This window comes from Mastacembelus armatus, chromosome 3, assembly GCF_900324485.2.
Source record: "Mastacembelus armatus chromosome 3, fMasArm1.2, whole genome shotgun sequence".
Lineage (NCBI taxonomy): Eukaryota > Metazoa > Chordata > Actinopteri > Synbranchiformes > Mastacembelidae > Mastacembelus > Mastacembelus armatus.
In genome coordinates this window covers 7,290,037-7,317,446 of record NC_046635.1, presented here as the reverse complement: position 1 = coordinate 7,317,446, position 27,410 = coordinate 7,290,037, and the positions used below count along the sequence as shown (strand labels likewise).

Below are 27,410 nucleotides of genomic sequence, written 5' to 3'. Positions count from 1 at the left end.
GCTGGGTTTAAGATTTTTATTAAATTTCATTAAGATACATGATAGAAAATGAAACCAAACTATTTTTCTTACAAAATAAAAGACCAAAAAAATCACTAGAACTCGTTTTGTTTGGGAGAGGGCGAACAAAAGCAAAAATACAAAAGTAACCTGTTCACTTCCAATGCTAAATATTTCAGTAATGCAGAGTCACATACAGTGTATGGCCGGACTACTAATAACTGAAATGATTCACTTGCACAAATATCCTTAATGTTTAGATTAAGTGAACAAGTAAACTTTGTCGGCCTCTGCCTCTTTAACTGCGTGGGATGGGACTTATTTATTCCTTATAAAAACAACTAAGAATGACGGAGTTCAAGCAAATTAACCAATTCCTAGAACACTAACAAGAGTCGAGCCAAACAGGTGAACAGTGAACTTGCTACTGCAAATTCAAACTCCTATACCTTTGACTGTGTGAAAACTTAAGTTCACTCAGGGTTCATCATGATGCACACCATCTAAACTAGAGCAGGTATTTGATTTCTCATCATCCACAGCGAAAGTGAAAGGAAATTAAAACATCCAGTGGTTACTTAGGATATGCAAAACTATGCACTCACTATAGAGTAACAACTGCTTCCATTCACACACTCTCATGGCCACAGTCTATTACTACATCTCTCCCCCATTCATCTGTCAGATTCACATTTAATGACAGATCAATCAGATGGTCTGGTATCCAGCGTGGCTCCTCCTCCTGCCTATGAGGTATGCAACAAGCACAATCAGCACCAGCCCAGCGAGAGCTGCTCCAACAATGATGGGGATGAGCATCTGGTCTTGATCTATCTGACAGTCCTCCGCTGGAGATGTGAAGTGAGAGAGGAACCAGAAAGGTGAGAAATAAACATATTACAAAGCAGTTAAATGCCCTGTTCCAGACTGTTGATTATGTATATTATTATTGTCCTGAATGATGGCCGTTTCCCCAGTTGGAGACGTGTGAACTAATCAGATCTTTCAGTGGCTGTAATCTTTCGGTGACACATTAACAACTCTCAAAGGAACAGTTTTTGGGGAATGGCACTAGCTTTCTTGCCAAGACTTAAATGAGAAGATCAGCACCACTCTTGTGTCTGCCTGCTAAATAAGGGCCTTCAGCCAGCAACAGCTGAGCTCATCTTGGCATAAAGACTGAAAGGGAAAGCAAGTGGGCTGACTCTGTCCAAAGGAGTAATAAGTCTTTACAGCACTGCGAAACCTCACTGATTAATGTTGTCACTTTTGTTTAACCTGTACACAGATAGGAAAACAAACCAGAGGTCAGAGGACAAAGAAAGAAATCTTGGAATGGATTAAAATAATAAAACAGTTATACCTGTAGCAAACTGGTTGGTGGTGACTCCAAAGGGTTGAACCTGTAGTCTAAACGTGTTGAGAGAGAAGGCTGGTATCACAACCAGAGTTTGCTCTGCGTTGCACATGTAAGAGTGACCCAATGTACTCCGGAGGTAGTTGAGACTGGTGTTACTGGCTATGAAGGGAGCTGGAAAAAGACCTGCATTAGTGTTTCTTCAAAGTAAAGTTGGAGATAGGAAAGAAAAAAACTATTTCACTCATCACAAATTACATACTGGTCATGTTGGGCCAGTTAGCGAACAGGCTTATCTCACTCAAATGGTACTTGTTGGATGTGGAGTTCTGTGAACAGAAGGAGGAGCTGAATGGATATTTGTATCCACACAAACAGAAATAAAAACTAAATGGCCATGTTGCGAATTTCACAAAAAAGAGAGATGAATTTACCATAGTGAAGGTAAAATTGAGTGTGGTGGATTGCTCTTGTGTCAAAACCAAAGTAGCACGGCTGGCTTCACATGATCCTGATGAACTTGTCAAATTTGGATTCAGGTTTAACACATTTTGGACAGTCTGGCACAATGGAGAAAATCGTTCAGTTCACGTTTGTAAAACAGTTTATAGTGAAAATAATTTTCCTATGGGCTGCTCCATGTTACCTTATTCTGAGACACAGACATATAGGAGACGTTGAGCTGTAGTCCCATTTGGGCCAGGAGACAAATGGTACCATTGCTGTTCTTCACAGAGTAGGTGCCCCGTTCAGGTGTTCCTGGAGGAGATGGTGCTGGAGCTGCTGTTGTTGTAACACTGGCAGTGGTAGTTGTAGCTGTAGTACTGGCCTTATCTGCCATACATACACTTTCTGTGACAGGAGAAACAATAAAAATACAAAGTCAGTTGCAGAGAGAGAAGTTGAACACTAAAAACAAACCTATTCAAGAAAAAAAAAACACAATCACAACCACACCTGTTGGGCTGAGGTCATTTCCTGGCATGAACGCCTGCAGCCTCATAATGGAGAAAGTGACAGTATCTCCACCAACTCTAAAAGGGGTGGGGCTCACACAGTGGTATGTGGTGTTGATTATTGCCCAGATCCCAACTGAAACCGATGTCACAGTGACCACATCTAGGGCACAATCAAACAAATTAGTTATACATCTACAATACCATACCTGTTTTAGCAACTAAATTGATTCAATTCTGAAAAACAATTATCTTCAGAGATACAGCACGACTAACTACTGAATAATATTGTCAACAATGCACATTAAGAGTTTTGTGCTTTAAGGTCATCTGTTTCATTGCTGGTGGTGACTAAAAATATGTGTGTGATCAGCATGCAGAGTTTGATTCAATCATCAATAAATTAAATGAATCTTCAGTCTAGATCTATAATGGTCTTTTGCTGTGTGAGAAACCAGATAGCCTGCAGCTTTTATTGGTAGATGCTAAATTAATCAACATTAACATTAATTATTTTCTCAACCTGCAGCCATAATAACAGAAAATGAGATGGGAAGCAGATCACATGACTGACTGATACTGATTGTTCTGACATACTGAAATCACTAGGGCTGGAACTAACAATTAATTTCATTATTGATTAATCCGACAATTTCTTGTCTCAATTAATCATTTTGTCTCAGCCACAGTGACAAATCCCGAGTAATATATTCTACAACCCATTCGCACCAGAGCTGTTGGCATCAGGGAAGACTGAGGTGTCGCTAAGGTTGTACTGTAGCGTCAGGTTAGCAACACGGTACAGACTTCCATTGGTTGAAAAACTCAGTCCCAGTGCGTGGCCGGACCCAAACACCGCCACCAGCCATGGTGAGCTTCCGCCTGTGCCACAAGAGCTGCTGCCTGTATTGACTGTGGCAGAGTCAGGCAGAGAGACCTGCACTGTTCTCTGTGGAAAGCAAAGAGATACAGCTGTGTTTACAAGGATATCCATTGGTGGTGATGAACTGAAGGGAATATGGCAATGTTTATTAAACTGTGTTCATATTAATGCTTTAGAGACGGAAACCAGAATACTGTCACTATACATACTGTGCTGCTGGAGGTGTTGTATGTGATGGAGAACAATGCAGAAAGCTCAGCCTTAATGCATGTGGAGTTGCCCTCATGCACTTCAAGAGTAACAGCCTGGATACAACCTGTAGAGAACAGAATGAGGAGTGATGCACAACCCTGAATTATATGGAATTATATATCCCATTATTTGTATGACATGTCTGGCATTGTAATTACACTTGCATGCAGTAATTCAAAATACTAAAAACTACTCATAATTAACATCAGATGCTGAAGTACAAAATAGCATGACCAGATTTTATGCTAGAATCCTAACACAGGTCAGTATAGTGATAAATAGATGATTTTACTGCACATGTATTATGATACAAAGTTATGATCTGGTTCATTCTTGTTTTTATCTGACTTAATATGATAAAGTTTACAAAACAAGAACAAAGATAATGATTATTACAAAACGACCAGTGTTACATTATGCCATGTCCTACATACAACATAAAGCAGTTCACACAAACCACCACCAGAGGTCTATAGACAGCTAAAAGTGCCCCCCCCCCCACTTCCCTATCTCTGACTCTCCCATTTTGACACGTAAAAGCAGGCAACGCTCAAAAACTATAACATTAATAATAATTCCTGTCACTGTTGGGCTTATTTGAGCTGCTGCTCCACAACAGCCTTGCAACAGGTGTAACTGAATTTCTCCTAACCAATAAAGTCAGAAGCCATGCCTGTTAGTTATTTGGCTACACTAAATGTGGCTCGAGTGAGCAGAATTACCAAGCAGCACTTACCAACTCAGCCAACCTTGCAACTTTCAGCCAACCTGGCAACTTTCACATATGCATTGTAAGCTATTAATACCTCTATGTCCTGGAAACTGCCAACTCACTGTTGCTTCTGTGTGTGTGTGTGTGTGTGTGTGTGATAGTGGCTGTATTTCTAAAACATGTTGCTTCAAGGCTACAGTGGATATTCAAGCCCTATCAACCCTGCCCTCATGTCCCTAAAAAAAAACTGAGTTTCACCATTTCTGTCTCACTTCCCAGAAAGAAGCTGACTCAAATGTGGCTGTTCAATGGCCGTGACTATTCCTCTTTGACTTTTCATCAGCACAAATACTTCTTTTCTCTACCGTATGTACAGTCAGACTTTAATGATAAAGAAACAACAAAATAAAAGTTGCTCATGAGGGGAAAAAAATCTTGCCTTGCTGAAAACCTGACCCTAAGGTCACCTCTCTGTTTCTCCTGTAAATACACAGCAGGTGATTTACACAACACTGTAATCTGATCATGAAGTAGGAGTGGCTGTGTGTGTGTATCATATCAAGCTGCAGATAGCAGTGTTAGGCAGCTGGTGCAGACAGCACAGTAAACCAGAAACGTATTCCACACAGATCCATGTGGTATGAGGAAATACTGGTGCTAGCAGGCTTAAGCTCTAAGGTCAGCAGGGTCTTCAGAAGGACCCCTGAGCATGTTGCAAAGTGGAATATTATTATATAATGAAAATGAAAAGGTTAAAAAAAAGCAAACTTGGTCTGTTTTCCTGTTGTCAGCAGCCAAATGCCTGTCTGTTTTTAGGCCTTGTCACACCAATACTAAACTAACACTGTCAGTAGGCTCCTGCTGGCCTGTGTGCAACACAAAGCCATCAGAGAGGTCATGTGAAGCTCTCAAATGACTCAACAAAGAGGACAATCTGTTAGTACACAACAATAGCAAAATCGAGGCATCAGAATAGAATAGGTGCAGCTGACATTTGCATTTTGGAGTTCAGATAGACAGGTCTATGTAACTTTGAAATGCTGTGGTACACTTTCCACTTAGCTGAACTTCCTGATGGAAAGACTCCTCACCTTGACAAAAAATAGCCTAACTACTTAATATCGACATACAAAGCAATTAATCAGTTAGTAAAAAATAGTTTATTTTACTGTCATTAAACTAATCAGCTAAAGTTGCAGCTCTAAAATAAACTAATTGGCCTGTAAAAGACCATGACATCTTTAAATAGTCTGTTCTGTCCAACCAGCGCTAATGCCCTACAGTGTTGTAGCATGTATCTCAGTGTGTGGCTATAACCACCGTTATGTCGTTAGTGGCCGTGTCGAGGCAGCTCTGTACCGCAAACACTCACCTAAAACCGCAAACCAGGCGACGGAGAGCGCTGTCAAAGCCTGAGAGAGTTTCATCCTTCACTCCAGGACACAGCACGGCGCACACTTTGCTTTTATGACCCCGTAGGAAAGAAAAAAAAAGCCGGAGAGGCGGTGTGGCGTCGCCGCTGCAGGCTCAGCTGGGTCTCCGGTAACGTTAACGGTAACGTTACGGAAAAGCGACTACAAGTGCACTTGACCTGACGGACCGTTAGCCAAAGCTAAAGCGTCGGTGTTGTTGTTTACGTGTCCCTGTGGTCTGGAGACAGGTGAGAGGTTTATTTAGCATTAGTGAGGGATGTCTTACCGGGAAAAACGCTCGGGAAACGCGGTTAACGGTCGGTCCCAGCCGCAACGCCTGAGTGAGTCCTGTCCTATCATGTGAACAGATAGCGTTCAGCCACACGATCACGTGAGACCGCCCCCGCTCTGTGAGGCGTTCAAGGCGACCAGCTGTGTCCGGAATGACATCACAACTTTCTGTCAAATATGACTTCTTACGAGTCTGCGTATCCGTGCATAAAACAAGCGATGCCATTCCAGCCGGTGTCTGTATAGAGAAACCCAGTGAGGAAAATAGTGGACCCCCAGGTACAATGTTTTAAAGAAAATAACTTCTCTCACAAAAAACGAAAAACAACTTGTCAGGGTTGATTAAAAGCAAAATGTAGCTTATAGGACCGGGGAGGGAAAACACCCAAACGTTGCTTCCTGACACTGTAAATTGTGTATAATTTGAAATAGCTGCTTTTAAATACCATGAAATCGTGAAGCCATTAAGGAGTGATATTCACATTCCTGAAATTAATATGGTATGTAGAGGAGTCATTATACTGTATATGAAATGCATATTTTGGAGCACAACATATTGTTTGCTATATGGGAAGGTAGCGTGAAAGTGTATACACACACACACACACACACACACACCATGTGCTGCGCAGGCGGCAAAGTGCGTGTGTTGTGGGCAGTCAGCTGATACCATCAGTTCACGAGGGAGTGCAAAACCCTAGAAGGAACTCTGAAGCTGCATTAACGCCGCTGCCCAAGATTTCTTCAGGACCCTGCAACATTTTCCCTGCATACTTCACCTGTGCTTTCTGACAACAGTTTTCTTGTCTTAAAGTGAGGCTACAATGTCGACAACCATATATTTCTTAATCATACTGTACAAAGGTTGTACACAATCTGATAGTGGAAGTAAGAAATACCCTTTTATTTTCAGTTCCATCTTCCAGTAACTTGATATACTAAAACCCTGAATGCTATCAAATTGAAAGTATGTTAATTTTAAATCAAAAATCATCCTAAAGAATGACCTGATGCAATCAGATTACTGAAAGTGTCTAGTCTCAGCTGTAGCTGGCAGAGGTAAACCCTTTACAAGGTGGATAAAACAGGGGAGATGTGTTCAAACACCTAAGATAGTATCTACAAATAGTTGAATCATTAAATATCCATTTATTCAGGTTCACTTTTCTCACGCTTACACAGAATACAATCTGATCTACAAAAACGTCAGCACATGACATTGGACATTTTGGTCAAAACATACAAGATACCCAAAGAAATAACCAATTGGCTACTGCAGTATCTGTGCTACCAGCAATGAACCTTCCCTCTGGCCCAAACATGTCATTCTCTAACCAACTGGACAACTTCACGTCTAATCAATCTATCAGGTTTAGAGCCAGCACTTTTTGCAGCCATACATTAGGAGAATGCCTTGAAAAAAAAAAAAACAAACTAAAAAAAAAACATTTTAAAACTCCAGACAAACCAACTATATCAGAAAATAACTGAATTTAAAATATGAAAAAAGATCCCAATTCTTGAGAGAGAAAAAAACACTAAACTAAAACTGAGGAAAGTGCTAGTTATTTTCAGTTGAGTTTTGCATTAGCAGATTTGTAAGTCACATAAACCAACCATCAACACCTTCTCCAGCCCAATCTCAGCATCCCACTAAAGATACTGCCGTGGGAACAGCGCAGCCAAGTCTCTCTCGCCTGTCTGGAGCTCTGCGTGATCTGGAAGCTGCATCCAGGTTTGTGGATGAAGGGAAAGATGGGCACCAGAGGAGAGTCAGGTGGCTGAAGGGCTTTAATGCTGTTTTAAGGGTCCAGCTGTACGCTTGCTGTGAGGAAAGCATTGCATTGACAGTGGTACCCCCTCAGGCAACATAGTGGTACTGGTTAGGAGTCTCCTTGTCACGTTCCATGTAGTCTCTGTCTATAAGTGACTCGATCCGTTTCTTCAGGTCGCCCGGCTGTGGAGAGAAAACCAAGTCAGATACTGATAAACTTTGTGTGTATGTGCTTAGGTGCTGAAAGTGAAATCATAGCAATGAGAATGAGAAGCTTAAGATAAGTCACCTTAACAGGGAACTTCAGCTGATTATAGAGCTCTGATACCAGCAGGTTGTGACTGAGAGTCTTCCTCATCTTCATGATGCGTACCACGGCTGCATCAATCTGATACTGCCTGTCTTGAAATACACGCTCTGTGGTGCTTACTTGCTCCTCTACCTGTGAGAAAAACATGTCTAAAATGGTTAATAATCATCATCACAGCATTATGTAAGTATTCAACAAAAAACTACACCCCTGTAAAGCACTGGCTGTGGAGGTGTTGTGAGGAAAAAAAAGAAAGAAATGTGCTGGTAGTTTTACCGTTTCCTTCATTTGGATCTGGTTGATCTTGATGCGGAACAGTTTGTGTTTAAAATCATTGTTGAAATTGAAACGGTCTCCATCCTCCACATCTTTCCCTCGAGGGTTCTTGTTGAGAACGCGAGCTTTTCCACAGGCTAGGGACTGCAGTGTGCGCCTGAGCTCGCCCTCCTCTGTGCAGGACAAGCAACACTGTCAGTGTGATCCTATCAGGATCACCTCTCCAACAACAGAACAGCTGAATTACATATTTCAAGACCTGTATCACCTATGCCAGTGGCAGTGCGGATCTCCTCCACGCTGAATTCCTCCCCCTCATTAAACATCAGCAGCACCAGCGTCTGGAACAGGGAGACTTGGAGCTCCTTCTTACCCTGTAGGATAAAACAGTGGTACGTGCAGCTCAGAAACACTCTTAAGCTAATTTGTCTATCTACTCTATGCCTTGGATGTCCAAAAAGGTTTACCTCTTTAAACTCCGCCTTTAATACAGCATGACCCAGTGTGGGCTGCCACTGCAGCTTTCTCCCACTGTGCTTACCCAGGTAGAACAGCTTGAACACCTCCTGGAGTTTTACCATCTACCAACACCAAAGAGATGAAATTTGTACTAAGATTATCCTTAACAGTCCGAGACCATCATCATTAAGTCTATTGTTTTGACAAGCTTTCTTCACAACCTTTATCATCTTGCTGCCAACTTTAATTCAGCACACTGAATGCACTCTAAACAATTAAATATTATTTGAGCAAAAAGTCTGATGTTGAAATTCTACTTAACCCAGGTGCATAAACTGCTTTTATGATTCCAAACCCTACTTTTCAGTATTATCACAGCATAGTGTGTACAATTAACAACACCTAAACATACAAGTACTTACCTCTGGGGGCAAGTGAACCTCCATGGGTGTGTATGAAGGCCAGTATCCCATAGTGAGGATGTTGACAGTGAGTTCTATGTTGGTTGGCTCACGCTGGTTCTGCATATACTGAGTAGAAAAAACACAACTTTATCAATTAAGCATGAAAAATGCATTTAATGACTCAGCACAGTCAAATCCATGAATTTAAGTATGGCATCAATGTTTCACAATGCACATGTATGTTTATATGTTTAAGGCTGTGAGTACCTGTTTGAACTGGATCATGATGTCTTTGGACAGTTCCATGTCCTTGAACATCCCCTCCAGCTTGCTGGTAAATGCTGCTCCACATTCTGAAGTAAGCAAAACCCACGAATATCATTACTAATGTTTTTTCACACTCACCCATTACAGACTATTTCAGATTTTAATATTTATTTCAGTGCTTAGACTGCTACACTACTGGGTACATGCAAACATCCTTTGTGCAGATGACACACTAATATAATGTGCATCAAGGTGCTCCAAGTCTACAATGAAAGGATTTGGAACTGTTCCTAAAGCACCAATCAGACCAACACCAATGACATATTGTACACCTCTTAAAATCAAATTGCATTGTTTATTAGAATATTAAGCATATATCCCAGAATCTGACAAGGTGTCTTTTTTATTGACAACAATTAATGACTAATAACATCAGACTAGAGATTCACCATGTTTGAGCTTGGAGAGCATGGACTTCTCAGCATCAACAGAAGCACTCTTGCCCACCAAGAGACGCTTGGCCAAGTCCTTCTTATAAAAAGCTTCAAAAACATCTTTTCCTGGAGGGGGAAAATAATAATCAAGATGACAGAGTACAAGAAAGTGCATAATGTTTAGTAATGCTAACTGACTGAGAAAGCAAACACTGACAAATCCATTCACCCCACACACATGCACAGAAGTGTAACTGACCATGTATGAAACGAAAGATTATCATTATCTTGTCCAGTATTCTCTCCAGCTCCTCCTCTGTAGCCTCCTTGTTTCCTGCCCTCAATTTGGAATCCACATATTTAGCTAAATAGGAAATAATAACCATAACAATTGTTACCACAACCTGGAATAAAAATGACAATAAAATGTGCTGGGTAAAATTATTGAAAAAACAAAAAATGCATTTTACACTTTCACAAAGCTATTAAAAATTGAAAGGCCTGAAAGAATGAATGAGTCACAGCTGTCATTTCTTCGCCCAACCTACCAATAAGTTCAGCAGGTTTATTGGGTCTCTTGTTGATAAAGGTCTCAAAGGCCTCCTTCATGGCGTTGATGAAACCCTCATTCCGTGCAAAGCAGCTCTGTGCCACGTTGTCCATCTTGTCCTTGAAGTCCAGCAGGTCTTGCACCATGTCCTTGTCTTTCTCTGGAGTACATACAATCTCCCCACCAAAAGACTGGGAGTAGACAAAGTTGTGTATGCATATTTGGTAACCATCAATGTGTGAGTTTCTCACATAAAAAGGAAGGATAATGCTTTGTATTGTATGTTCACGTATATACTAACTCAGCTACGTATATACCTTGATGTAGTCCCTCCAGAACTGCAGAAGTGTAGGAAGCCCTCCCTTCACTTTGCTGAAGAGCTGGTACAGCAGACCCAGCTCAGTCACACGATTCTCATCCAGCAGTGTGCTTAGACCTTACACAAAAATATAACATATTATTGACTTAGTGTGTGCAAAAGTATTAAAAAATACAACTTCAACTACATTCTACAGTTTCATGTTTATGACTAAATAGAATTTACTGACTGAACTAAAAATCGATGTGTATTGAAGCACCATGAGTGTAGATGTCACTTTTTGACTTTACCCATGACTGTGCAATAATACATTTTACTCACAACCATTTCACATCACAAAGAAGCAGACAAAATAAATGAGCTTGAATAAGATTTAAAAGCAACAAGCAAAGCAGTACTAGATTTAGTTGCAAAGGCAGTATAATTTACAAGGTAATGCAAACCAAATTAAGAACATCACAATCTTTACAAATGTATACACACTAATGCAAAGGACTCAAAAACATACCCTTTTGTAGTACTGCTGTCATGTGTTCTCCTAAAAGTTGTTTCTCAACACAGCTAATAAGTGGTTTCCTGAGATAAAACAGAAAAATGAGGAAGTATATCCAAAAGCTTAAACAGATGTAGCATATTCAAAATCCCTTCATCTACATTTAAAGAAACGCTTTTAAATATTCCCCCCGATCTTTAGATTCATCAATTATTTGTTAAAAGCTAAAGAAAATATGGGTCATAGCTACAGCTCTGAGGTTATGATTTAAAATCTTTTGGGGAAAAAACCGCACTGATAACAATTGTTAAATTAAGTCTTGCACAGTATAGTTTTATATGTTAACCCTTGATTAATAGATCAAGATAGATCAATAGATAGATTTTAAATTACAAAACTGTTGAGTGAGCTTAATGTGAATAGATTTCAGAAAGACAAGAAGCACAACACAGTGTTTTCTTTACACCTCCATAATTGTTAGCAGAAACCTCCGCAATTTCGCGAAAAACCGCAAATATCCTCTGCAATTTTTTTATGTGTTTTAATGGTAAATTATTAAGAACAACAAAATTTTGTAATTTAGGTCATTCATTTATTTACTAATAATGTATTAAGCTGAAAATGAAATTAAAGTGTTTTGGGAGCATATTTGGGGGCATATTTAAACTATAAAAATAGACATTTATAGAGATTTTTTGACCACATCCAAAGTTTTTCACAGTTCGCGGATGCTCTAGGAAAGCAAATTTCGGGGGTTTACTGTATATTGAACATTTACTGGACTGCACCGCTTGGCTGTAGGTCCAAAACAGGGCAAATTATATATCAATTATAAAACAAATGTAACATTATGTCCATGTGTACTGTATTTATTTTTGAGTTAAATTAATTATAAATTAGATGCACAATACCTTAACAGCAAGAAAAAAAATTGTTATCAATATTTACCATACTTTTATTTGATGAAGTTTGGTATGCACATGATCTCCAATTGGTACTTGTGACCTGGTTTTTGTCTCAATAATACAACAATACCATAACTGAAAATTGAAAACTAATTACTGAGTGCTCTGGTCGAGGTAGTTCATTATACGATCATTCTCCTCCTCTAACCGGCGAGCCACATGGTGCAGGTACTCGGGCACCTGGACACATAGAAACACTTATATTCAGCACATTTGTCAATTAGAAAATGTGAAACACATGACACACACGTACAGTTGAATAATAATTCCACTTACGTCTCTCTCCTGCATTAGCCGCTGCCCCTCTGCTGCATACAGACGATTGGTCTCAATCAAAAACCTCTCCTCAAAGGAATCTTTGTAAACCTTAATAAAAATTAGACAGCCAGGAGGTAAAAGCACTCACACATTTAGACCATCTACTGATTAGCTATTGTAAACAAACGATCGAGTACCTGCAGGTCTGACAGCATGCCCAGCAGGCTCCTAAGCAGACTGCGGTCTACAGTCTCCCCATTCCGCTCCAGTTCGATCTGCTCCAAAATTCCATCTACCGTCCGCTTCTGAACTGCACTGTCACTCACAATGTGGGTACGAAACAGTTCCAAGCCAGTGTCCCTGCAATTCATACATGCTGTCAGCTTTCTGAATACACCTTAACAAGCAGAATTATTTGAATAAACTGTGATTTTACCAGATGGAGGGCAGCAAAGAGTTCTGAAGGACGTAGGTACGATCCAGGAAGAGAAAGATACTTCTGATCATTATCTACAAAGACAAAATACAAAAACACTGTCCTCTGAATGGAACAAAACTAAATAAAGCATAGTTATCATATTTATATCTGACCAACATCAAACCTTACAGTTTGCCTGCAGTGGTCCTGCCAGCAGCGATTCATACGTTTCAGGAAGGAAAGGTTGTCCAAAGACTCTGTAAACTCCATGTTAAGGAAGAAATATCATATTCACTCAGTGTTCAATTCAGGTGATGCTGGATTGGTTTGCCTATATTTTGAGACAATTTTGTTATTCTGTGATTTCAGGGCTGCCTTATTATCATGCGATATATCAAACTTCTTTATATAATCTGCTAGTCAGAGCTACCGCTTGATAAAGCTCCACTGTGGAAGATTTGGAAATACAATGGTGAACTCCCCAACTTGATTGAATTTACCCCTATTTAAGCCTACTAGTGATCCCTTGTGGTAAAAGACTGCAAAACACCTGAACTGTGCCAGCAAAGTTCATTGCTGCCAAAATTGACAATCACTGTCAGAACTGCAGGCTTGTGATTGAAAAGCTTTGACTAGTGTCCTACCATTAATGGTGGGAAGTAGATCTGAAAGGGTGACACTAAATGAACATATTTTACAAGTCGTGAACGGGCCAAATGCAGTTTGGTATATTACAATAAACCACTTTTATTACTAGCAAAGATGGGGGTCTTATGAGGTAGAACACCTAAATATGTATCCTTTTTGTACAAATCTCAGTAAATAATTAAACAATAGGTTTGACACATAATTTCCCAATACAGTTGCACAAAAAAGGATATTCTCTAAACTGATGGATCTGGGCCTGCACATGTTCTTCGCAGACCTGCCGTAGCTGCTTGTACAGTGTTGGGGAGACTTTATATGAACACAGGTTCTCCACGGCCTTCAAAACAAGTGTTTCAGAAAAAAAAGACACACATTAATGCAAAACTGTGTAACGGTAAACAAAAAAGTAGAGATTCTCTTCTGATGGATTACCAATGTCAAGCAAATTGCTAAAATCTACAAGTTGAACTGTAATTAACAATTGGCAACTACTGGCATATTTGTACATAAAAAAAAAAAAAAAAACAGAGACAAACAAACCTGATAGAGCTCTTCCAGATTGTACTTGATAGAGGTGCTGTTCTGAATGGCACCTACTGCATCTTGTAGTTTTAGCCATGTGTCCTCAGTGTAGTTCTCTGCTAGTTTTGGCCTGTCTGTTACAAAAAGCCAAAAACAAAGTTGACTTATAGCTCCTACACTATATGTGAACTTCCAAACAAGTTAACAGAAACTTCTTAGTGCGAATGAAACAATACAACAACTATAACATGTCTAACAAAATCATAATAATTTGGTAGCCATCAGTTTTTTTTTAAAGGACACTATTAAATACTAAATAATAAATATATATCTTCTAGTAATTCCTTTAAAAATCTTTTGAATAACTGTGCCACCTTCTGTTTTGTTCCATATTTTAAAAAAACTAGTTAAAAATGCAAGTTACATGATCTGTTGCATTGAGATAAGAATGTTTCAACAAATTTAATTTAACAACTTGGATGATGGGCAATGAAAAAAAAAAATTGCTTTTTGTTTAACCAAAAGGGCACAGGAACAGGGAATGTCTCATTTTTGGCTTATGTTTTGAAACTAAAGCATGGATTATATTGATATTTAGTAGGAGGGTGAACTGGACAACTCTGAATGTCTTTCCAAACCATATCTTTGTTTAGTTTGTAATGAAATGCTTTAAAACTCTTAAAATGTAATGTCTGATCTTACTAACTTCCCAGTAATTAACACAGCTCCAGGACAGCATCTTCAGCACACATGCCCCAGACCCCGGTGTGTGTTTATTAAATCTAATTCAGAAGCTGCATAGTCTAAGTACGATTCAAGAAGCAATATGTTAAACTCTTATTTTGACACTGGTCAAGTCCCTCCCACACGTAAACATAGGGGACTCACCTTATACTTTGGTTTTTCAGCTAACTGTAAATCATGTTAAAGGACATACCGTTTTATTCTTGCTCTTGCATCTTGTCAAGTTACACCTAATCCAGTTGTAGACTGGTTTCAAAATATAACCCAAAATAGGCGAATTTAAGTAGTTTTCTGGTGTTTATAAAACAAAAAGTATATTTTTAATGCTCTCTGCTTTTACTCTAACTGTTAATGGTGAAGCCAAACATTTAAAACAAATACGGACCTGAGAGAAGCTGTAAAGTTTTTGGAAATAAAGAAAAATATAGGTAAAACATTCAGTGACAATACCTTTGAAATTTTTGATCACTAATTTCTTTGAAGCGCCACTTTTGCTTGAGGCCATAGCAGAGGTCCTGGCCATCCCGTTGGTACTGTGCTCTGTTATAGCCGAGAAGCTGGCTCTCTTGTCCTGTCGGGTGTCCTCTGCCATGATCAGATTAGCGCTTTGGCTTAACGCTGTTTGCTTCAAATGTTGTGCTGAGTTTCAGCTGGGCTGTTCAGTCCCCTGTTTATTGTCTGTCAGTAACCCAGCCTGTTGAACTGGCAGTCTTTGGTTGACAGCACAGACAGCCGCGGTCTGTTTAAGACACATTTATAAGCAAACACGTTAGGTTAATTAGTCAGAAAAAAGAACTGCCGTCAGCTAAGTAAACAACTAGCTAACAGTGTGTTACCTGACACTGCTGCACACTTTAGCTAGCTAGCTTACCAGCTTTCGTATTCTCCACAACACCTTAGCTTTATTGGTTAGTCCATGCCACTCTGAACTACGTACAGATTTTAACGAGTTCAGTTATCGTATTGTGCGACAGAAACAAAAGCCCTGAGCGACATAGTTATCTCTGATATAACAGACCCATGTTTTGGTGGCTTTCTTTAGCATGTAGCTGGCTAGCACAACAAAATGGCTTTTATCAGACAGTTCGGTTGGACAGGTGCATCCTGGGTGAAAAGCGGCCGAGTTGCGTTCAGGCACAGTTTGGACTTTGACACTCACTTACAGATACTGCAGTACCTGAATTGACCTCATAGGTCCTCTACAATCCATGTTGTATTTCCATTTCCACCCAGAAAATAACCAGTACTACAGAACTGTTACTAATATAGACAAAAACATTTTTTAGTTACTTTATATTTGAACTCGAGCTTCAGGGAATAACTATAAACATGTTCATAATGTTGACATTTTAAACTCCAATTAAACAATCAATCAATCAGTTATTAAAGAAATTATTTGCCAGTCCACCTTAAGATAAAATTAACTGTTGTGTTTAACTGTTACTGGTGCCTTTCAGCGATGGATAATACTAATACTACTTAGTAACCAACCTTTTTGGTAGATATCAAACTTTTTGTACACTACAAAGAAATTTGTATGTATGATTTAGGAATTTTAACACACTCAACCTTTGGATAGCTTTAAGACATCTTTCCATCCACAACATGTAATAGATCTAATCAGAGTTTCATGTTCAGGTCAATGGACTGCACAGATTATTACAGACGTTTCTTCAAAAAATTAAAGGTGGGCTTTGATTGATTTCCCTGCTGTTTCTCTTTCTGACTGACTGCAGGACACTTTCATCCAGAATTTGCTACTGGAGTCCATTCTTCCTTCAATGTTCCCTGTACTACAGGCTGCCACACAACCCCACACCACAATATTTCCACTCCCATGCTCAAAACTGGATGTGTGAAGTACTGGCTTAATTGCCCAGACTTTTAGACATGAAGTACTGTTTAATGTTCATGAAAGAAAATGTGACAGTGCAGCCAAAGTGTAGTTATTTTAATAACACGGTAATAATAAGTAGTTTAAATGTGTTGAGAAATCACCCTCCTTACAAGACAATCTTGAACGCATCCCTGTCACCTGCAGCAGTTCAGAGCAAATGGGTGGTGTTTTATACTGGACGAGGAAGACCTAGCGCTACCAGTCAAGTCACATTTTCTGCTCGTCGGTGTGGTGCCGACTAGAGCACCATGGCTAGACTGATGTTTATGTGTAAATATACTCCGTCCATGGTATTTTGGGGGTATTAAGGATCGCCTGGTCCTGTTGGTCTGGTCTGTCGTCCTGAGCGCTGTTAGCAGCGGTAGGTAGGTAACGTTATGCTAACAACTCCGACTCGCTGGACAGGGAGTTGGTGCGCAGAGCATCATCTCACTGAAGAATATGAGCTTATTTTCAGACAGATACCTTTTGAGAAAAGGGAACAATTTGGGAATAAATTATCAGTAAGCCTCCCTATTAGTCTCAGTGAAAACTCAGCTAAGCGTTAATTAACCTGCTTGCTATGGCAGATAACTGGAGAACCGCTTCTTTAAGCTAACGTTAGCTAGTTTAGCTATTTGGCACAGGAGCTACCAAATCAATTAAAACCCGATAACTATTTCCTCACATACTGAATATACGTGAGCCTAAGAACAGATGATTGCACCTCCGGACAGTCCGTGTGAAAACCAGTGAACTTTGTTTTGCTGCCGCCGTTTTAAGCCAGCTAACGTTAGCATTATTAGCTCTTACCTTCTTGATTAGCTAGCTAACGTCTAGCTAATGTTCTCAAAAGTTGTTGGACAGAAACCTTTTGATTTAACGTTAGGTCACTCCTTTAGCGTTTATTGACACTTTATTCATAACAGATAACAACATTTTTTTTCTATGAAGACATAAGGTAATTTATATAAATAGTCTATCATTACGCTGTCCTCGTCCATAACATTAGTTACACAGCAGCCATTTAACTAACTGCCTGTTTATTAATTACATATATTAAATAATTAGCTTCATCATGCACACACAAGAGTTTGGTAAGGAAAGTGGTTACACAGTGGTAGGGAAGGACACTGAGTGGATGTACACGACATTATATATCGGACAAGAAGGAACAAAACAAAAATGACGCTAGACACATGACAGATTATACACTCAACATTACTAAAACATTCAACATTTCCATATGTGGATGGAAAGTCCATATGCCTGATATGTAAACATATAGTGTGGTTTACATTCATCTGTCATGTCAAACATACCGTGTTGCCTGGCTGACATTTAAGTTTAACAAAAAGATAAAAATATAATGCCCAGAAGAATAACAAATCCACTCTTATTATTTAGAGTTAAATTAGTTATTATTATTTTTATTTTTATTTATATATATTTATATATATATATAAAACTCAGGACACAGGATAAAACTCTACATCTGTTATATATATATATAACAGATGTAGAGTTTGTGATGAATGAGGGGCATGCCCATACCTCAGTGTATCATGTGGTATTTGTCAGGGAATTAATATTGTATCAAAGAAAATCTTTTGCAGTGCACTGTTATATTGATTTAGTTTGTGTGCAGTTTTGTTGATGCTAGTTTGTTTTGTGTTATCTAGCGTAGATGCCTTGGCTAAGATGAGTGTGAAGGCTTTTGAGCTAGTCCCCGCTGTGGAGCGAGATCTCCTCATGGGCGACAAAGCTCGCATCAACATCCAGTGCATTGAATGCTGTGGAAAGCATTTGTATGTCGGCACCAATGACTGCTTCATCCACCACTTTCTGCTGGATGAGGTCACTTCCTCCAAAGGGAAACTGAGTTACTCACCTCAGAAGCTTTTACACAAATATCTGGGCCTCAAGAAACCAGTTGCTGAGCTTAGGGCTGCATCTGCTCTGGAGCGTCTGATAGTGCTTTGCGATGGAATAGTGTTCCTTGTCGACATGGTGACGCTGGAGACTGTGCCTTCAGCAGCAGGAGGTGGGGCCAAGATCAGAGGTGTGACAGCATTCTGCGTTAATGAGAATCCAGTGAATGGTGATCCGTTCTGTGTGGAAATAGGTGTACTCTCCTCCAAGCGGCGGACAGTGCAGATTTACATGGTATATGAGGATAGAGTGCAGTTGGTCAAAGAGGTGACCACTCCTGAGCAGCCCTGTGCTCTCAGTGTGGATGGTTACTTCTTGTGCCTGGCCCTCACTACACAGTACATGATCCTGAACTACAAGACAGGAGCCTCCCAGGACCTCTTCCCTTACAACAGTGAAGAGAGGAGACCCATTGTAAAGAGGATTGGCAGGGAAGAGTTCCTCTTAGCAGCACCTGGTGGTCTGGGTAAGTCAGTGCTAAAACAGGGTGTCAGCAGAAAGTTCATTTAGTGGTACAGAGGTCCTGACTACTTCCTTTCTCAGTCACTGAATAATACAGCATAACTTCCTAATGCTGTTTTAGAAACAGATTTTACTAATCTTTAAAACTTAGGATAGCAGATAGTATTGCAGGTACTAATCCACCCCACCAACCTGTTTTTTTTGTATTCAGTAGTTGTATTGTAATGTATTGTTTACTTGACATATTCCTCTTTATCTTCAAAATGGTCTTTCCACCTTCCCTATAGGAATGTTTGCCAATGCAGAGGGGGCATCTCAGCGGGCTCCAGTCAACTGGTCCGAGAGCGTGCTTGGTGCCACTGTATGTTTTCCTTATGTGGTGGCTTTGGATGAGAGCTTCATCACCATCCACAGCATGTTGGACCAACAGCTAAAACAGACCCTTTCATTCAGGGATGGACACATTCTGCAAGATTTTGAAGGTATCATCACATAAGGCTTTTTATCAGAATTAATAGACATGGTCTCACTTCATTAGAGGTGAACAACTACTGTACCTAATGAACTGAATGGGAAAGTGTGTCCAAATATTTGGCTTTATATGTTTTTTTAAATTTTTTATTGCCAACAAACCCCAAGGTCAAAATCACAATCATCGTTTTCAACGAAAAAATATTGGGTGTGTACCTTAAGCCTAATTGAGCTTATTCACCTGCGTTATGCTCACTTCTAAAACATATCAGTAAGCCACACTGTACTGGGTGACGTGTTAATTCATTATGCAAAATATAGGCATTTAACATTAGAAGTTGAAGTGCTCTTTACTTGGGTGTGGAAATGTTTAGACCATACAATTGTCCACTCTTTCCCTTCACATCCTGTGTTACATTGTCAGTTTATTTTGTCCACTTTGAAGAAAATCCACAACACAGCGGGGCTCCTGTGTGCTGAGAAGTTTGACTGGTCTGTGACTACACTTGCAACCTGAATTAACCCCGCTAGAGACTGTGACAGTGATCACTGTTGTTATTCTGTGAGCTGTTCATAGCTAAACTGACTGGCTGTATTTTTTGTCATGAATATACCTGTCTCCCAAAATCAGAGTGAATCATCTGCCTCCATTCAACCCTATACCAAAATGTGTAGTCTATTGGACAACAATGGAGTTCTATGGCACAGACGAATAAGCTGAATCAGATTCTGGATACACAGGCAATACTTATTAGTACGGTACATATTTATTTCATGGAATTTGTTGACAGTAACAAAATATAGAACGTCACCAGCCTTGTCCTTTAAATAAAAATCAACTAAAAGCATGCTAAGATCTGGGCAGATGCAAGTAAATCACAGATTCTCTCAGTTGGTGCTTAAATAAGGTGGTCCTCGAAGTAAACTCTGAGGTGATGCTGGAAACTCACTGTGAAACTCACTGCAATCACAGACAATAGCACAATACTCCCTCTTTCCAGCATTGAAGACTTTTAAAAAGCTGTTGTGTGACCTGTGAGTGTTGTATCTTTTAAGGGAAGGTCATTTTAGCTTCCACTAAGGCGGTGTATGTCCTGGTACCTCTGCCATTGGAGAGACAGATCCAAGACTTACTGGCTAATCACAGAGTAGAAGAGGCACTCATCCTCACAGAGGGTGCACAGAGAAATATTCCCAAAGACAAGTTCCAGGTAACAAACAGTCTGTCATGTGACTTCCATGTATGAAGTATATTGAAAAGATCACTTGTCTTGAGTAATACGTTAGTACTGGTAACATAATAATCAACAATAACATATTTAACAACTTTGCCTGAAATGATAAAGGTAAACCATTGAGCTGTGCAGAATCTCATTTAATGGCAGTACTTTTCTAAACTCACAAACACAGTCTCATATTGTCACTTTCTGCATGTACAGATTTTGCACAAAAGAATCCTCCAGCAGGCAGGTTTCATACAGTTTGGTCAACTACAGTTTCCCGAAGCAAAAGAACACTTCAAGTAAGAGCCTGAGTCAGTGTTTGATAATTTTCCAGCTTTTGTTAAACTGCTTTGTTTCATGGGATTAAACAGTCTGTGGCCTTAACACTCAGGCCGAAGATTTTGTTAGAAATGCCTTACATTATATAATCTATAAATATTTTTAGTAATGAATATGGCAGTACAGTATTTGTTAATTTAACTGCTATTATTCACTGCTGAATTGTTAAGTTATGAGTTGTGCCCACTTTTCTAGTTTCTAGCCCTTGCTTCAATTATCAACAGTTTTTTGTAATCATATCTTTATATTTTCAGGAAGGGTCAGCTAGATGTGCGGGAGCTCATATCCCTCTACCCATTACTGCTTCCAGCATCCTCTACATTCACACGTTGCCACCCTCCTCTTCACGAGTTTGCAGATCTCAACCATCTGGCACACGGTGACCAGGACAAAGTGCTGCGATGCAAGAAATTCCTCATCAGTTATTTGGGAGAGGTAAATAGAGTAAAAATAATATCTTTGCACAGAATTATTCAAAGTTCCCCTGTTCGAAGATCTATAATACTTTATATCTACTGCAAAATGTTTCTCTGCACTAAGGTACGCAGCACAGAAGTGGCCAATGGCTGTCGGGAGGATGTGGACACAGCACTGTTAAAGCTGTATGCTGAACAGGATCATGAGAGCCTTCTAGACCTGCTAGCTTCAGACAATGCCTGCCTGCTAGCAGACAGCGTGCCATGGCTAGAAAAATATCACAAGTGCGTATAATATTCACTTATCCCATAACTCATTATCACTGCATACATTTTATAGTCTCATGGTACTTCACGTACATTTATGGTGAAGTGCTATTATTAGAATGGACACTCAAATACAACTAAATTGAAACAGCACCCACACATTGTGAAACTGTGGCTGCACTCTGGACTTGCTAAAGGTAAGCTCTTACTGTGTATATAGTTTGACTTGTTTATAAAAAGAGAGTGGAGTAAATTAGTTGTCTCCATTTGGACATGTCATATCATGCTGAAAGCTGTGGTAATTAGCATCAGATTTACCACCGTTGTGGACATTGTACATGAGGAATATTTTCACTAATTGCCGTCACAACATTCAAAGAGTCCAGGGACTGTCTGAGATAAGGATTTGTTGGCTAAATATGTTGCTTTCTCCTCACTGTTAATTACCATCCTGGTAAAGCTTAAATATTGTGTCCGGTATCTAGTTACTGAGGGGGAAAATAGAGAAATTTTTTTATTTAATTTAATCATTTTCTTCATCTTAGATATTTTGCACTTGGGCTGCTATATCATTATAATGGTCAGGATTCAGCAGCACTTCAGGTATGTATACCTAATGTCTATTCTCACAGAAGATTTGGTGTGTGCGTGTAAGGTTTAGAAGTTTAATATATCTCCACTTTCTTTTTCTGACAGTTGTGGACTCGTGTGGTCGATGGGGATCTGCAAGATTCCACAAGGTCTGATCTTTATGAGTATATTGTGGACTTTCTATGTACCTGCTCCAATCTGGACCATGTATGGAAGTATGCAGACTGGGCCTTACGGAAAGATCCCACCGTAGGTTACCAGGATGTTAATTTACCTCAAAAATGTAATTGTGTTGTCAAAGATTATTGATGCTAGTCTACTTCAAATTGATCTGTAAACTGATTTACCAATATAAACTTGTTTTATGTTTTCTTGTTATAGACAGCAAATTAGCATAATTATACAGTCGTCCTACCAAGTGATGCTTCTGTATAGTCCAGATTAAATATTAGATCATCCACTCAAATCAAGACAGTCAAGATGGCTGGAGAGATGTGATCTGTCACCCTCTGGTGCTCACATGCCTTTAGTTTTTTGTAAAATAAAAAGAATGCACCAAGATCTTAGTGGGCATCCTCACTTATAGCGGCATTTGCAGCTCCATTCATGTGTGCCTTGAACAGAAAAAAAAACAATTAAATGTGCTTTTTTGTGTGTGTGTGTGTGTTGCATGCCTTGCCTACATACTAGATCATTTACATCAGTTATAATACTTATTCATCATTTATTCATTTTGTAGCATAATTTTCTGATGTTTTGCATGAGGTTTTAGAGCTGTAGTGATAACCTAGGCTTATGTTTTTATTTATAGATAGGTGTTCACATCTTCATTAAGAGGCCTGTCAGTACAGACCAGTCAGAGCTGAAGCCTGATGATGTCGTCACTTACCTGGGAAAGCACAGCCAGGCACTACTTCTCTACTTGGAACACCTAGTGCTGGAAAAAAGGATACAGGTACATTAAAAGGATAAAATTGCCAGATTTTAAAGACAATAAGGTGGCCTTGTAGTGAGAGAGAACTGGAAGATCATGGTTCAAATGTTTGTGTCATCAAGTCTGGGCTTTATTGAAGTGTTATTTGCAAATCCATGCACCTCCAGTGAAGCTGTTGTAGTTCCCTAACACTAACACTAACCTTCCTGTGGAAGAGCAGTGTTTGAGGAATTTCCTAGCAGTATCACATCTCCAAAAATATAGAATTGCATTGATGTCATGGGCACGTTAAATAGACTCAGTTTAGTCATAGACTTAGTTGTTTTTTTTTACCACATTCTAAATATGAAAGTATTTTGATGAAGCTGGTGCTATGAGACCCAGTAGATCAGCACTGTCCCTCGGCCTCCTCCTGCAATCCTGGTCTGTGAGGTTGGTGAAACAGTTGCCTTTAAAGAGTTGCATGCCCTCAGTTTCTACCTTGCTCCTCCCAGCACTTCTGACACATAAGTGTGAGTACTTGAGAAACTGGATGGATGAATACACAAGTTTGTAGAAATGAATTTAATTGTAACTTTTAAGTTTTTTTTTTTTTGTGCTTTTAGCTGAGTTCTGTTTCAGGAGTGCCCTCCTCCACACTCTCACAGTTACATAAATTCATATGTACAAGCTGCCTAGTACAACAACAGTCATGTTACTTTAACAGTCCACAGTAGTTATTACAAAGGTGGGGAAGATGTCCTCCCTAAATTAACTTACACTGACAGTAGCCAGACTTTAACACTGTCTTTCTGTTCTAAATAGGTTAGTTTGGAGGCTTTTTTTTAATCCTTTAGATTAAGATAATTAAAATATAAATATGTTTTTTAAACTTATGAGTGTTGACTCAAGTTAATATCTCGTTATTGCTGTTTGCATTCAGTATAAATATAGTCTTTTTAAGCAAACTGGATTTACCTGCTCATTTTCCTTTTTAATTTATTAAATATTGATTTTATTTTTCATGTTTGTGGGTGCAGAAGGAGAAGTTCCACACACACTTGGCTGTGTTGTACCTGGAGAGGGTCTTATCATTGCTGTCAGAGTCACCAACAGATGAAGAGCAGCTCGCCAGAGCGAGAGAGAGGCTCCAAGCTCTGCTCAGGGAGTCCAACCTATATCGTGTACAGTTTCTTTTAGGTGAGACATGTGACGATGGCAACACTTTATGTTGATCTTTATGTTTTTATGTAAACTTGGGTGAATGCTGCTTTTTTGAAGTTTTTAAAGAGTTTTATTTATAAGTTAACAGCTAAAGTTTAATTTAGACTTGTCTGCAAATGCTCATCTGTGTACCAGTGCAGTGAAGGGGTTTATGGGTAAACATAGGGTGATGACGATGACATGCACGCCTCCCAAATCTGTGGATGTGGGCTTGTGTGGGCATGCACGATGCGTAGCTCCACACAACACAATTGTGGAGCTACGCATCATGCATGCTGATGGGTTGAGCGACTTTCAGTTCGGAGAGGTGAATAGTCCTTTGTTGTTTGAGCACCCCCTAGCCAGAACATTTACACAAGTATATATGCAACATCTATGCAACTGTCTCCCAACGACAGATGCGTATGTTCCCATACATGCAGTGACCCAGATGCAGTAGACCTTCTAAATTCAGTTTAAGTTATGATGTTTAGTCTGTGATAGTACAAACATAAATGATAAATTCAATGCAAGGTTAGTGCATCTCTGGGTTGTAAAGGTGACTGGAAAATCCTTACTAGAAAATGGTGATTGGCTGGGACGATTCTTACGCTGGTTTTGCCCTTAAAGTTTATATTCTTCTGTTCTATTTAGGTAAGATGGATAAATATGAACAACTGCTGCTAGAGCGTGCAACACTACATGGAAAACTGGAGGAGCATGATAAAGCTCTACACATATTAGTGCACAAGCTCAGAGACTTCCCATCTGCTGAGGCCTACTGTATATGGTCCTCATCTTGTCGGGATTCAGCTTACCGACAGCAGCTGTTTCACATGCTCTTGGGAGTCTACCTTGATGGGAACCTTTCTGGAAAATCCCAGACAGCAGCAGGAGGTGGCAGTGGAGATCTGGAGATGGCTGCAGTAGACCTCCTAAATCGGCACGGTGAAGCTTTTGATGCAGTCCGCGTCCTGCGTATGCTCCCTGATGGCTGGTCACTGCAGCTGCTGCGACCCTTTCTGGGTCGAGCTGTCAGGGCCAGTATGCATACCTGCCGCACTTCCCAGATCGCTCTGGGGCTTGCTCACTCTGAAAACCTTCAACTGCTACATGACAGGGTGAGAAGTGCATAACATATTACAAAATGTGCAAATTAGTATGTATTCTGTTCACAGTGAAATGCAGTTGCCCTTAAGGGAAATATGGGGCCTTCCTGTTAGTTACTAGCCTGGCCAGCCAGACCCACTCCTTTTTTAGTGAAAGAATGTGGGTCTGGACCCCCTGTCACAGGAAATCCTCCAAACCAGGCCAGTCACAGCTTAGTTTATCTGCAGTGGAGCGGGCTTTATGCAGGACATAAGTCTGGCTGTCCAGGCTATATAGTTGCCTCCTAAAATTCTAGGAAAAGAACAAGTTATTTTAGTTTCTTGTGGGAGCATCTGTAGTGCGTTAGTGCTCATTGATGCTTTAACTCACTATAGCTTGTTCATGTGTTCTTTCCTCCAGTTGAAAGTGCAGAAGAAACCAATTTTTGTGTCTGAAAAGAAAGGATGCCACCTGTGCCACAACACCTTCACTGAGCCCGACGTGGTGTGTCTGCCAGGTGGAGTGCCTGTCCATACTCGTTGTGTCGCCCAGAGAGTAAGAGACTCTCCAACAAAGAGACAGTTAACTAATAGCAGTAAACATACGTGAGACTTGACCTTTCAAACCGTAATGTAATCTGTGAATGGAGGCACCACACTCAAGCAGGACATGCTGAGACTTTATATGGCTGAGGACTGTGGGGTTATCATAAAGCACAGAACTCCCATAGCCATAGTGGAATCTGCTATGGCAAGAGTTAATGAAAAACACAGAGAAAGGTGGGTGAGTTTGTATTTGTGTAAGGGAGAAACAGATGATTTCAGCTATTTATTCCTGTGCAGCAATTATGCCACACATTCAGACTGCAAGTTTTTATAGAAGCCAAAACAGTAAATTACAGCTAAGTCACCCTGCCCTTTAATTTATTAAAACAGAGAATCAATTAAAGACAGGCTCCTGTGCTTGTATATGGGTTCAGTACTGTGCCTGTCCCTGTCTTTGCTCCTACTGTTTTAAACCTGAACTTGAAACTGCCTGGATTACAGAAAACAATATTTTAATCTCGTTCCAAATGTTTCTAAAGCATGAATAGTATCACCATTCTTACAGTTCTGCTCTAATCACCTCAAATGAGTAATGTATTAATATTGTCCTATCTTGCACATTGCAATGTTACATTTTAATGTACTGAAATACTACAAAGACTCTCTACTACTAACTGGAGTCTTTTGTGTTTGTCTTTTACTCTCTGAGATCTACTCTCATTGTTGCTTTACTTTCCTTTCAGCCATAAAGGAAGTGAGTGTTGTATTTGCAATATTTCAGTTGGTGACTTATCAGCATAATCCACACCCAATACATTTTGAATGTCCTGTGCCTGAGGTTTTTGTCTTTGGAGCAACAGTAGAGTAAAATATTACATGAAATCTTACATCGCTCCACTAGTCATCAGTAATTGTAACTGAAGATTCAATACTCAAACAGCATCACAAGACCCTTCATGCCGACCTTCTAAAACTGGCTCAGTTACATAATCTTTACTGATAGTTTATCAGTAGACACATGAATGAAACATGGCCTCAAATGTTATGGCACATTTATAGGTGGCAGATATGTAAAGCATCAATTAATCATGTAAAATCAAGCTACAGAAATTTTGTCTGATTTTGACTAACAAAGGAAATAAATCTAGAGAGATTTTTACTGCACGCCTGTGTTTTTGGATCCATTTTGTTCCAGAGGACAATTAGTTACTTTTATAGTTGATAGTTAATTTCAATCCTGCTTCTGTCAACAGAAAACAAGTAAATCTCAGTGAGAATGTGCTGAGATTCAGAAAGGCCACTTTTTATTCTGAGGAGCCAGGAGATTATTGGTTCTAAACTGAATGCTGTGAAACAATTGTAATTCACCTCCATAACTA

General features: G+C 39.6%; 3 protein-coding genes across 8 annotated transcripts; 1 reads left to right on the top strand and 2 right to left on the bottom strand.

Annotated features, from left to right (window-relative positions):
• Positions 1-2: 2 nt before the first annotated feature.
• Positions 3-5,936, bottom strand: lamp1a (lysosomal associated membrane protein 1a). Of its 2 annotated transcripts, none has more exons than XM_026320256.1 (9): positions 5,533-5,936; positions 3,406-3,512; positions 3,043-3,262; positions 2,315-2,476; positions 2,004-2,209; positions 1,792-1,917; positions 1,620-1,686; positions 1,364-1,543; positions 3-848 (listed from the first exon to the last, which is right to left on the bottom strand). In XM_026320256.1, exons 1-9 carry the CDS (start codon positions 5,585-5,587, stop codon positions 709-711), a joined length of 1,263 nt encoding a protein of 420 aa, XP_026176041.1. In that variant the 5' UTR covers positions 5,588-5,936; the 3' UTR covers positions 3-708. The 2 variants fall into 2 exon arrangements, with proteins under 2 accessions (XP_026176041.1, XP_026176042.1); XM_026320257.1 differs by having other exon boundaries at positions 1,364-1,531; positions 5,533-5,933.
• A 1,056-nt stretch (positions 5,937-6,992) lies between these two features.
• cul4a (cullin 4A) lies at positions 6,993-15,800 on the bottom strand. 2 transcript variants are annotated; one of them, XM_026319666.2, is made up of 21 exons: positions 15,541-15,800; positions 15,155-15,443; positions 13,979-14,094; positions 13,672-13,775; positions 12,980-13,049; positions 12,809-12,882; positions 12,570-12,732; positions 12,391-12,480; positions 12,212-12,294; positions 11,165-11,232; positions 10,655-10,773; positions 10,336-10,528; positions 10,047-10,151; positions 9,803-9,913; positions 9,354-9,439; positions 9,105-9,212; positions 8,691-8,804; positions 8,492-8,597; positions 8,224-8,396; positions 7,927-8,079; positions 6,993-7,820 (listed from the first exon to the last, which is right to left on the bottom strand). In XM_026319666.2, the coding sequence occupies exons 2-21, from the start codon at positions 15,294-15,296 to the stop codon at positions 7,725-7,727; spliced, it is 2,274 nt and encodes a 757-aa protein (XP_026175451.1). In that variant the 5' UTR covers positions 15,297-15,443; positions 15,541-15,800; the 3' UTR covers positions 6,993-7,724. The 2 variants fall into 2 exon arrangements, with proteins under 2 accessions (XP_026175451.1, XP_026175450.1); XM_026319665.2 differs by having other exon boundaries at positions 15,576-15,800.
• A 953-nt stretch (positions 15,801-16,753) lies between these two features.
• tgfbrap1 (transforming growth factor, beta receptor associated protein 1) lies at positions 16,754-27,195 on the top strand. Of its 4 annotated transcripts, none has more exons than XM_026319663.1 (13): positions 16,754-16,962; positions 18,268-18,978; positions 19,262-19,456; positions 20,502-20,656; positions 20,885-20,967; positions 21,262-21,442; positions 21,548-21,708; positions 22,236-22,293; positions 22,387-22,530; positions 23,093-23,236; positions 24,235-24,394; positions 25,052-25,518; positions 25,907-27,195. In XM_026319663.1, the coding sequence occupies exons 2-13, from the start codon at positions 18,282-18,284 to the stop codon at positions 26,093-26,095; spliced, it is 2,634 nt and encodes an 877-aa protein (XP_026175448.1). In that variant the 5' UTR covers positions 16,754-16,962; positions 18,268-18,281; the 3' UTR covers positions 26,096-27,195. The 4 variants fall into 4 exon arrangements, with proteins under 4 accessions (XP_026175448.1, XP_026175447.1, XP_026175449.1 ...); XM_026319662.1 differs by having other exon boundaries at positions 18,263-18,978; XM_026319664.1 differs by having other exon boundaries at positions 16,754-16,966.
• The last annotated feature ends 215 nt before the right edge of the window (positions 27,196-27,410 follow it).